The following is a 12,315-nucleotide window of genomic DNA, read 5'->3' on the forward strand; positions in this document are numbered from 1 at the left end:
TTTATTGATGAAATGTGTAGAAGAATCCAGCACACCTATCGGCACATATGGGGTCCCAAGTTATTAATTCAACTTTTACATTTATTGTATCTTGGTGTCATTTTTATTGCTCTTTCATAATTGATTCTTTACTTCCCCTCTTCTTAATATTGGGTTGCTTTTTGTATCAAGATCATTGGGCTTGTAGCATTCTGCTTCTCCAACTAGGGTTGTAAAAACAACCTAAATCTAGCTATAAAGAGCAAGTCAAGTTGAGGCTAAGGCTATCAAAAAAGCTATCTTCAAGACTTTGGGGAACTAACAAGACATTTTAATACTAACGATAAAGATGGAAGGTCAAAAGCCCTCTAAAAGGCATAGCACATATACAGTACCAAAATTCATTAGAAGTGTCAAGGTTGTAGCTCCTACCCTCAAATACTTGGAAAAGAGCCTTGTTGTGGCCTGATTGTTAACGTCTCTACCTGGTGTTTGCCAGACGGGGGTTCGAGTTCCACTCAGATTCATTAGTTCCTTCAGTGTCTGCAATCTTACTATCCTTGTGAGCTAAGGTTAGTGGCTTTGGGGGAGCCTATAAGTCTATCTGCCGAGTCATCAGCAGTCATTATCGGGCACTCCCTAGTCCTAGCTTAGGTGGAGAGGGGGCTTGGCCACTGATCATATGTATATATAGTCAGTCTCTAGAGCATTGTCCTGCTTGCTAGTGCAATATCACTGTCCCTTGCTTCTGCCATTCATGAGCAGCCTTTAAACCAGCTATGGAAAACCATTCACTTGACCTGTTACATCCCAATCATAGATTATTTGACACAAGTTCATTCAGTCTGTAGAGATCAGAAGTAATATTACATGTGAACCAACAATTGCATTTAAAGAACAAAGAATTCTACATTGATTTCAATACTTTTAAGGAATTTCATTTCTTAGTATTGCACAGTACAGTCATTCATTTAACTTAGTTCTAACATGAAGGCTTTCTTCTCTTATAATAAGAGAGGTAATTTAACCATGATCATCAAAGCTTCTTAAAGTTCTAATAACATGAGAAAAATATACTAAAGACGGAAATCTTTTTTGAAGGATTCACATCCAAGACCTAACACAAAAAGGGAATTGAAATACTATCAAAATTATGTCCAAGTCCTTACATACCAATACACCTGACGAATTTATCAATTTATCAGTATTTTAGAATTATTTATGGCACTGCTTTCCTCTCCTATACATCATCCACTTCATTTTACAATATATATTTATATATTAAACATTAAAGATTCTAACATGCACAATGATTCACAAAAACAGCAACATTTTGTTCTAGCTTTACCCTACAGAAAATATGTTTCCCCTAGAGGCAGAGGTAAAATATATCAATGTCCTAAAGAGTCTCTAACTGAAGCCCTTTGCATCAATGGGCATAGGAGATGAAAATGATAATCAACCCATAAGGCCCTCTCTACCCAATCTATTATCATGGATGGCCCGGCAATGGCTGCTAATGACTTAGCAGGCAGACTTATAGGCTGCCCCAAACTCATCATCTTTGAGCTAAACAAGGACAGCGAGGTTGCACACACTACTGGAAACTATTGGGCTTGAGCGAGGCTTGAATTCCAGTCCAAAAGATTACGAGATAAGGAAGTTTCGAATGGGCGACTACAATCCTTAAGTTTACCCCTCTTTTATCACTATCTCCCTCAAAATAAACATTCAAGACATAAAAAAAAAGCAGTTAAAAACAGGTGATGATTGCATCATTACTGTACGGTGCTACCAAATGTCGATACTGTATTAGGTTAACAAATACTACAGCCTAAAGTATGTGATACCTCTACGAGAAAGGACGAGTCTTAAAATAGTAAACAGAGCACAATACCTTACCTGTGATTTTGAAAGCACTTTCATGGCATATTCTTTGTTAGATGTGGCACATTTGACGTGAAAAACTTGACCAAAAGCACCTCTGCTAACTTCACCAATGAACTGAAAAAGATATAAATAATTTCAGTTAAAAATAAGAAATACAGTTAACAATTCTTTCATCTTACAAATGTGTCATTGACAATCTACGTGAAGAGGTCAAGCTCTGAATCTCATTTAAAAACAAGCATGGCAATATCTTTATTGCCATAAAATATTCCACATCCTCACTATTGTGGTAATTAATTCTTTACTACATGCAAAACAAAGCAGAGCAACGTTTTTCACACAAAAGTTGGGTCTTTGGGATCACCTCGCACTAAGTCATGAAGCACAGTATGCAAAATTACTGGTGTACAAACTATGAAAAAAAATCTAAAAGAAGAGTAACAAATTCTTTTGAAACAGGTTTGCCAGGGCACCAGCCACCCATTGGGATACAACCAATAGTGTGTTATTGTGTCCTTTGACTGGCCAGACCATACTACATTGGATCCTTCTCTCTGGTTACGGCTCATTTTCCATTTGCTTACACACTGAATAGTCTGGCCTATTCTTTCCACATTCTCCTCTGTCCTCATACACCTGATAACATGTTATTTTTATAATAAAATAAATTTTTGAATATACTTACCCGGTGATTATATAAGCTGCAGCTCTGCTGCCCGACAGAAAAACTCTACGTTCAAAATCCGCCAGCGATCGCTATACAGGTAGGGGGTGTACTTCAACAGCGCCATCTGTCGTGCAGGTACTCAGTACTCAATGTAAACACAGAACTCAATTTTCTCCTCGGTCCACTGGGTCTCTATTGGGGAGGAAGGGAGGGTCCTTTAATATATAATCACCGGGTAAGTATATTCAAAAATTTATTTTAATATAAAAATAACATTTTTCAATATTAAACTTAGCCGGTGATTATATAAGCTGATTCACACCCGGGGGGTGGGTAGAGACCAGCATTAATTGTTTACATTATTATGAGCTAAGGATTTTGTATTTCATTTTAGCAGTTATTCAAAATAACAAACATAAAATAAATAAGTACCTGGTAAGGAAGTCGACTTGAACAATTACTCTGCCTTTTTAAGTACGTCTTCCTTACTGAGCCTCGCGATCCTCTTAGGATGCTGAGCGACTCCTAGGAGCTGAAGTATCAAGGGTTGCAACCCATACTACAGGACCTCATCAAAACCTCTAATCTAGGCGCTTCTCAAGAAAAGAATTTGACCACCCGCCAAATCAACCAGGGATGCGAAAGGCTTCTTAGCCTTCCGGACAACCCAAAAACAACAATAAAAACATTTCAAGAGAAAGATTAAAAAAGGTTATGGAATTAGGGGAATGTAGTGGTTGAGCCCTCACCCACTACTGCACTCGCTGCTACGAATGGTCCCAGGGTGTAGCAGTTCTCGTAAAGAGACTGGACATCTTTAAGATAAAAAGACGCGAACACTGACTTGGTTCTCCAATAGGTTGCGTCCATTATACTCTGCAGAGATCTATTTTGTTTAAAGGCCACTGAAGTTGCGACAGCTCTAACTTCATGTGTCCTTACCTTCAGCAAAGCATGGTCTTCCTCATTCAGATGGGAATGAGCTTCTCGTATCAACAGTCTGATATAATAGGAAACTGCATTCTTTGACATAGGCAAAGAAGGTTTCTTAATAGAACACCATAAAGCTTCTGACTGTCCTCGTAAAGGTTTAGTTCGTCTTAAATAGAACTTAAGAGCTCTAACAGGGCATAAGACTCTTTCTAGTTCATTTCCAACCATATTTGAAAGGCTTGGAATATCGAACGATTTCGGCCAAGGACGAGAAGGTAGCTCGTTTTTGGCTAGAAAACCAAGCTGTAAAGAACATGTAGCCGTTTCAGATGAAAAACCGATGTTCCTGCTGAAGGCGTGAATCTCACTGACTCTTTTAGCTGTGGCTAAGCAAACCAGGAAAAGAGTCTTTAAAGTGAGATCTTTAAAGGAGGCTGATTGTAGTGGCTCGAACCTTTCTGACATAAGGAATCTTAGTACCACGTCTAAATTCCAACCAGGTGTAGCCAAACGACGCTCCTTCGTGGTCTCAAAAGACTTAAGGAGGTTCTGTAGATCTTTGTTGTTGGAAAGATCTAAGCCTCTGTGACGGAAGACTGCTGCCAACATGCTTCTGTAACCTTTGATAGTGGGAGCTGAAAGAGATCTTTCTTTCCTCAGGTATAATCGGAAGTCAGCTATTTGGGTTACAGAGGTACTGGTCGAGGATACTGATACTGACTTGCACCAGTTTCGGAAGACTTCCCACTTCGACTGGTAGACTCTAAGAGTGGATGTCCTCCTTGCTCTAGCAATCGCCCTGGCTGCCTCCTTCGAAAAGCCTCTAGCTCTAGAGTGTCTTTCGATAGTCTGAAGGCAGTCAGACGAAGAGCGTGGAGGCCTGGGTGTACCTTCTTTATGTGTGGCTGACGTAGAAGGTCCACTCTTAGAGGAAGAGTTCTGGGAACGTCCACCAGCCATTGAAGTACCTCGGTGAACCATTCTCTCGCGGGCCAGAGGGGAGCAACTAACGTCAACCTTGTCCCTTCGTGAGAGGCGAACTTCTGCAGTACCTTGTTGACAATCTTGAACGGGGGGAATGCATAAAGGTCTAGATGGGACCAATCCAGTAGAAAGGCATCTATATGAACTGCTGCTGGGTCCGGGATTGGTGAGCAATATATTGGGAGCCTCTTGGTCATCGAGGTTGCGAAGAGATCTATGGTAGGTTGGCCCCATGTGGCCCATAGTCTCTTGCACACATCCTTGTGTAGGGTCCATTCTGTTGGAATGATTTGACCCCTCCGACTGAGGCAATCCGCCATGACATTCATGTTGCCTTGGATGAACCTCGTTACTAGAGAAAGGTTTAGATCTTTTGACCAGGTGAGGAGGTCCCTTGCGATCTCGTACAACGTCACAGAATGGGTCCCTCCTTGCTTGGAGATGTACGCCAAGGCCGTGGTGTTGTCCGAGTTCACCTCCACCACTTTGCCTTGAAGGAGGGACTTGAAGCTTTTCAAGGCCAGATGAACTGCCAGTAGCTCCTTGCAGTTGATATGTAACGTTCTTTGATTCGAGTTCCAAGTTCCCGAGCATTCCCGACCGTCTAATGTCGCACCCCAGCCCGTGTCCGATGCGTCAGAGAAGAGAACGTGGTTGGGGGTCTGAACAGCCAGGGGCAGACCCTCTCTGAGGTTGATACTGTCCTTCCACCAAGTCAGTGACGACTTCATCTTCTCGGAAATGGGGATCGAGACCGCTTCTAGCGTCTTGTCCTTTTTCCAGTAAACAGCTAGGTGAAATTGAAGGGGACGTAGGTGTAGTCTCCCTAACGAAACGAACTGTTCCAGTGATGAAAGCGTCCCTATCAGACTCATCCACTGTCTGACTGAACATCGTTCCTTCTTTAGCATGTTCTGGATGCATACCTGGGCTTGACTTGTTCTGGGGGCCGACGGAAAAGCCCGAAAAGCTTGACTGTGAATCTCCATCCCTAAATAGACTATAGTTTGGGATGGGACCAGTTGGGACTTTTCCATATTGACCAGGAGACCCAATTCCTTGATCAGATCTAGAGTCCACTTTAGATTCTCCAGACAGCGACGACTGGAAGAAGCTCTTAGAAGCCAGTCGTCCAAATAGAGGGAGGCTCTGATATCCGCTAAATGCAGGAATTTGGCCATATTCCTCATCAGCCTCGTAAACACAAGAGGAGCTGTGCTTAGGCCAAAGCACAGGGCTTGAAATTGGTAGACAACCTTTTCGTAAACGAATCTCAGAAAAGGTTGGGATTCTGGGTGGATGGGGACGTGAAAGTATGCGTCCCTTAGGTCTAAAGAGACCATCCAGTCTTCCTTCCTGACCGCTGCTAGAACGGACTTTGTGGTCTCCATGGCGAACGTCTGCTTTGTGACAAAGACATTCAGCGCACTGACGTCTAGCACCGGCCTCCACCCTCCTGTCTTCTTTACCACTAAGAAGAGACGGTTGTAGAAGCCCGGGGATTGATGGTCCCGGACTTTGACTACCGCTCCCTTTTCTAGTAAGAGAGACACCTCCTGCTTCAAAGCTAGTCTCTTGTCTTCCTCTCTGTACCTGGGAGAGAGATCGATGGGAGACGTTGCTAGAGGGGGTTTGCGTACAAACGGGATCTTGTACCCTTCTCTGAGCAACTTCACAGATTGTGCATCTGCGCCCCTTTTCTCCCAGGTCTGCCAGAGTCTGGCTCCCACTGCTGTCTGAAGAAGGTGGCAGTCAGACTCTGCCTTTAAAGGACTTGGTACCTTTCTTCTTCCCACGTCTCCCTTCGGCACGAGCACCTCCTCTGCTGGAGGCTCTGCCACGAAAGGGCGGAATGAATCTGGACGCTGGAGTGTCCATCCTGGGTCTAGACAAGGTAGGCAAAGGGGTGGCTTTGCGGGCAGAGGACGCAACCAGGTCATGGGTGTCTTTCTGAATTAAGGAGGCAGCAATCTCCTTTATCAAGTCCTCTGGGAAAAGGCACTTTGAGAGAGGAGCAAAAAGAAGTTCCGATCTCTGACACGGTGTTACTCCAGCTGACAGGAAAGAGCAAAGGTTTTCCCGTTTCTTGAGGACCCCGGATACGAACGAAGCCGCAAGCTCACTGGATCCGTCACGTATGGCCTTGTCCATGCAGGACATAATGAGCAAGGAAGCTTCCTTGTCAGAAGGGGAGATCTTCCTGCTCAAAGCTCCCAGACACCAGTCCAAAAAGTTAAAGACCTCGAAGGCTCTAAACACTCCTTTCAATAGATGGTCTAAGTCTGAAGGAGACCAACATATCTTAGAGCGTCTCATGGCTAGCCTGCGGGGAGAGTCTACTAGACTTGAGAAGTCGCCCTGGGCAGAGGCAGGAACTCCCAAGCCGAGAACTTCTCCCGTGGCATACCAGACGCTCGATCTGGAAGAGAGTCTCGCAGGGGGAAACGTAAATGCTGTCTTCCCTAGGTTCTTTTTGGACTGCATCCAATCTCCTAAAACTCGTAAAGCTCTCTTGGACGACGGGCGAGGACGAGTTTCGTAAAGGCAGGCGCGGATGACTGCGTGCCTAAAGCAAACTCTGACGGAGGAGAGCGTGGAGCCGCAGACACAAACTGATCAGGATACATCTCTTTGAACAGAGCAAGAACTTTTCTAAAGTCCAAAGAGGGTGGCGTGGTCCTGGGTTCGTCGATGTCCGTATGTGGGTCGTCAATGTGTGCAGCGTCGTCATCAGAGAGTCCATCATCTGAAAATTGAGGAGGAAGCGGCAAAGGAGTAGGAATCGGCTGGTCCGCTGAGTCCGGCAGCACGGGTGCACGCGTGACTGAACCGGACGCAACGTCATGGAACTGTTGCCCAGTCTGTGAACTGGCAACAACCATAGCAGCGCGGGGACGCAAAGCGTCTACTCCAGACTGTCTAGTCTGATGTGGGCGAGTAGAGGTAACCACACTGGGTTGCGGAGGTTGACGCACCGCGTCAAAACAAAACAACTTAGGCTGTTGTTGTACCTCGCGAACGTCAACGGAAGGTTCCGTGCGTCGCTGAACGTCAACATGCGGCTGGCAGGGTACACTGGAACGCATGGGTGGCGGGACTCTCACAGCTGGAGTGCGGGAGAAGGTAGCCTCAGCGTCCACCGGACGCACAACCGTGGGTGGTTGTAGGCTAGAGGTTGGTGCAGCGTCAACCTTCTCCGCACGAAAGTCCTGCATCAATGACGTTAACTGTGACTGCATGGTCTGCAGCAAAGACCACTTAGGGTCTACAGGAGCAGGTGCGGCAACAGACGGTGTTACTGCCTGATGCGGTACCGCTTTGCCTCTCTTAGGAGGTGAGCAGTCGTCGGAAGACTGCAGCGAGTCCGAACTGACCCAGTGGCTACAACTGGGCCGTTGGACTTGCGCGGAAGGGACTGACTTGCGCTTAAGAGGCCGCGAGACCTTGGTCCATGGTTTCTTACGAGAAACCTCTTCCGCAGACGAGGAATAAATGGGCTCTCTCGTCTTCGTGTGGGTGGGGCGATCTTGGGTAGATACGCCCGAAACCACGGAGGGAACGTCTGTTCGCTGATTAAAGCCTCTCGAACCTTTTGGTCGTACGACATTGCTTCTCCCCTGGGCTTGGGAGCTTGCAAGAGGTCCCGGACTGGGAGGACGACAGGCACGAACAGACGAACCCTCAAGCGCAACACTATCCACAACACTATCCACAACACTACCACTCACTTTATCACTACCCACTGCACTCTTACACTTCAGCTCCTTGACGTCTGCCATGAGCTGGTTACGGTCACTAGCCAAGGACTCGACTCTCTCACCCAGAGCTTGGATGGCACGCATCATATCTGCCATCGAGGGTTCTTGAGTGCAAGAAGGGGGATCAGGAGCAACCACTACAGGGGAAGGAATAGGTTGTGGGGCATGAGGAGAGGAAAATTCAACGGAGCGAGATGAACTTCTCCTGACTCTATCTCTCTCTAGCCTACGTGTATATTTCTGGAATTCGATAAAATCGAATTCCGAAAGCCCAACGCATTCCTCACATCGATCTTCCAATTGACAGGTTTTATCCCGACAATTGGAACAAACGGTGTGAGGATCGATAGAGGCCTTCGGAAGACGCCTTGAACAGTCCCTAGCATTACACTTCCTGAATTTAGGGACTTGAGAAGGGTCAGCCATTTTGAATTAGTCAAAGGGGAATTCAAAAACTATCCAAAGTCATCAACAAATAATCCGATATCAACAAAAGAATGCAAGGATGTATTGAAGATAAAGCCTGCAAAGCGAAAGCTCAAAACTAGAAACGTGTACTTCACCAAAAAGTTGTGAAAACCAATCCAGTTAGCAACAGCGAATTTAGTAGGTCTTGCCGGTGGCACGACAGAGAGAAAATTGAGTTCTGTGTTTACATTGAGTACTGAGTACCTGCACGACAGATGGCGCTGTTGAAGTACACCCCCTACCTGCATAGCGATCGCTGGCGGATTTTGAACGTAGAGTTTTTCTGTCGGGCAGCAGAGCTGCAGCTTATATAATCACCGGCTAAGTTTAATATTGAAAAACTAAGATTGACAAACAATTCTTCTTTGTTAAAGGGGTTAACTACTGCACTATAATTATGCAGTGGCTATTTCCTCTTGGTAAGGGTAGAAGATACTCTTTAGCTATGGTAAGCAGCTATTCTAGGAGAAAGACACTCAGAAATCAAACCATTGTTCACTACGTCTTGGGTAGTGCCATAGCCTCTGTACTATGGTCTTCCACTGTCTTGGAATAGAGTTCTCTCGCTTTAGTTTATATATGAAAGATCTATTTTAATGTTGTTACTGTTCTTAAAATACTTTATTTTGATTGTTCATTACTTCTCTTATAGTTCATTTATTTCCTTACTCCCTTTCCTCACTGGGCTATTTTTCCCTACTGGAGCCCTTAGGCTTACAGCATCCTGTTTTTGAAACTAAGGTTGTAGCTTAGATGATAAAATTAATAATCATCATCATCATCTCCTCCTATGCCAATAGATGCAAAGGGCTTCGATTAGATTTTGTCAGTCTTCTCTATCTTGAGCTTTTAATTCAATATTTCCCCATTCATCATCTCTTAATTCACACTTAATTGTCTTCAGCCATATAGGCATGGTTCTTCCAACTCTTCTAGTTCCTTGTGGAACCCAATTAAATGTTTGGTGAACTAATCTCTTGGGGAGTGCAAAGCGCATGCCCAAACCATCTCCATCTACCACTCAACATGATCTCATCCACAAATGGCATTTAAGTAATCCCTCTTATAATATAGTTTCGTTTCTAATCCTGTCCGGCCATTTACCTCCCAATATTCTTCTGAGGGCTATCTACCAAATCTGTTGAAGTGTGTTTCATTGTCATACCATGATTCATGTCCATACAGTAACACCCATCTCACTAAAGTGATATGTAGCCTGATTTTCATATGTAATTTCAGGCAATTTGATTTCAAAATTTTATTAAACATAGCCATTGTATGATTTGCTTTTTTCAATCTTTCATTAAACTCCAACTCTAATGACCCTGTATTAGAGATCATAGTTCCTAAATATTCAAAAGACTCTACCTCATTAATCCTTTCCCCTTCCAAGGATATTTCATCTACCGATGTATATTCTGTTTTCATCATTTGTATTTCTTCTATTTATCTTCAGCCCAACCTGAAGTGATATTTCATGCATTCTGGTAAGCAAGCATTGAAAACTATTAGTAATAATAATAAACAGAAAAGGAAAAAAATAATAGGATAAAAAACCATAATTTGAGAAAGCTAGGCCAACAGAGCTCGGTAAATTACCCACATGTTGGCAGACAAAAAAAAAAGATAAACTATAACAGGTGGACTGGAGAATAAATCCTGACAAGCTACAGCAGGTGACATGGGCGGCTCTCTTGGCAACTTTACTTATCGTTTTTGTTTGTTCCTACCCAAGATTTACATCTTGGTTTCTCGGTGTAAATGGACAGTATGGTAAGGCATAAAGAAAACTGACTTGTCTTTTCAAGGAACAACAAAGAAATTAACCAAAACTAACAAAATACTGTACCAGTGACTTATCTGTGCCAAAGCGTTTAGTGACAAGAGCCAAATTATGACCAAATACTTTGGTATAGGAGAAATGTTATTTTCATTAGTAAAATAAATTTTTGAATATACTTACCCGATAATCATGTAGCTGTCAACTCCGTTGCCCGACAGAATTCTACGGGAGGGATACGCCAGCTATCACTATACTAGAAGGGGGTGTACTCACAAGCGCCACCTGTGGCCAGGTACTACAGTACTTGTTGTTGACGCCACCTCACTTTTTCCTCGGTCCACTGGTTCTCTATGGGGAGGAAGGGTGGGTCAATTAAATCATGATTATCGGGTAAGTATATTCAAAAATTTATTTTACTAATGAAAATAACATTTTTCAATATTAAACTTACCCGATAATCATGTAGCTGATTCACACCCAGGGGGGTGGGTGAAAAACCAGTGTACAAGACTAAAGGATAGCTAAGTATCCCGTATTTCATATAATCAGTTATCCACAATAACAATGAAATAATAAGTACCTGGTAAGGAAGTCGACTTGAATCGTTACTCTGCCTTTAATAAGATCGTCTTCCTTACTGAGCGCAGCGTTCCTCTTGGAAGACTGAATCAACTCAAAGGTGCTAAAGTATACAGGGCTGCAACCCATACTAAAGGACCTCATCACAACCTTTAACCTCGGCGCTTCTCAAGAAAGAATTGACCACCCGCCAAATCAACAAGGATGTGGAAGGCTTCTTAGCCGACCGTACAACCCATAAAAAGTATTCAAGAGAAAGGTTAAAAGGTTATGGGATTATGGGAATGTAGTGGCTGAGCCCTCGCCTACTACTGCATTCGTTGCTACGAATGGTCCCAGGGTGTAGCAGTACTCGTAAAGAGACTGGACATCTTTGAGATAGAATGATGCGAACACTGACTTGCTTCTCCAATAGGTTGCATCCATAACACTCTGCAGAGAATGGCTCTGTTTGAAGGCCACTGAAGTAACCACAGCTCCCACTTCATGTGTCCTTACTTCAGCAAAGCAAGGTCTTCTTCCTTCAGATGAGAATGTGTTTCTCTAATCAGAAGCCTGAATAGTAAGAAACTGAGTTCTTAGAACTTGGAAAAGAAGGTTTCTTGATAGCACACTATAAGGCTTCTGATTGTCCTTGTAAAGGTTAAGACCTTTTTAGATAGTACCTAAGAGCTCTAACTGGGCAAAGTACTCTCTTCAGTTCATTCCCCACCAAGTTGGACAGGCTTGGGATCTCGAACGAGGCGTGGATCTCACTTACTCTTTTAGCTGTTGTCAAGCACACGAGGAAAAGAGTTTTTAATGTGAGGTCCTAAAAAGAGGCTGATTGGAGAGGTTCAAAACTTGATGACATAAGGAACCTTAGGACCACGTCTAGATTCCAGCCTGGAGTGGACAACCGACGTTCCTTTGAGGTCTCAAAAGACCTAGGGAGGTCCTGTAGATCTTTGTTGGTGGAAAGATCCAAGCCTCTGTGGCGGAAAACCGCTGCCAACATACTTCTGTAACCCTTGATCGTAGGAGCTGAAAGGGATCTTACTTTCCTTAGATATAACAGGAAGTCAGCAATCTGGGTTACAGTGGTACTGGTTGAGGAAACTGCATTGGTCTTGTACCAGCTACGGAAGACTTCCCCTTGAGACTGATAGATTCTGAGAGTGGATGTTCTCCTTGCTTTGGCAATCGCTCTGGCTGCCTCCTTCGAAAAGCCCCTAGCTCTTGAGAGTCTTTCGAAAGTCTGAAGGCAGTCAGACGAAGAGCGTGGAGGATTGGGT

At 44.0% G+C, this 12,315-nt stretch overlaps 1 protein-coding gene across 1 annotated transcript in view; it reads right to left on the bottom strand.

Moving 5' to 3' along the window:
- LOC137622352 (uncharacterized) overlaps window positions 1-12,315 on the bottom strand; it is a 69,155-nt gene that overhangs the window by 30,541 nt on the left and 26,299 nt on the right. The window contains exon 4 of the mRNA XM_068352936.1: window positions 1,882-1,983. Coding sequence (XP_068209037.1) covers window positions 1,882-1,983 — 102 coding nt within the window. The remainder of the gene's footprint in view (window positions 1-1,881; window positions 1,984-12,315) is intronic.

This window comes from Palaemon carinicauda, chromosome 29 (genome assembly GCF_036898095.1).
Source record: "Palaemon carinicauda isolate YSFRI2023 chromosome 29, ASM3689809v2, whole genome shotgun sequence".
NCBI lineage: Eukaryota > Metazoa > Arthropoda > Malacostraca > Decapoda > Palaemonidae > Palaemon > Palaemon carinicauda.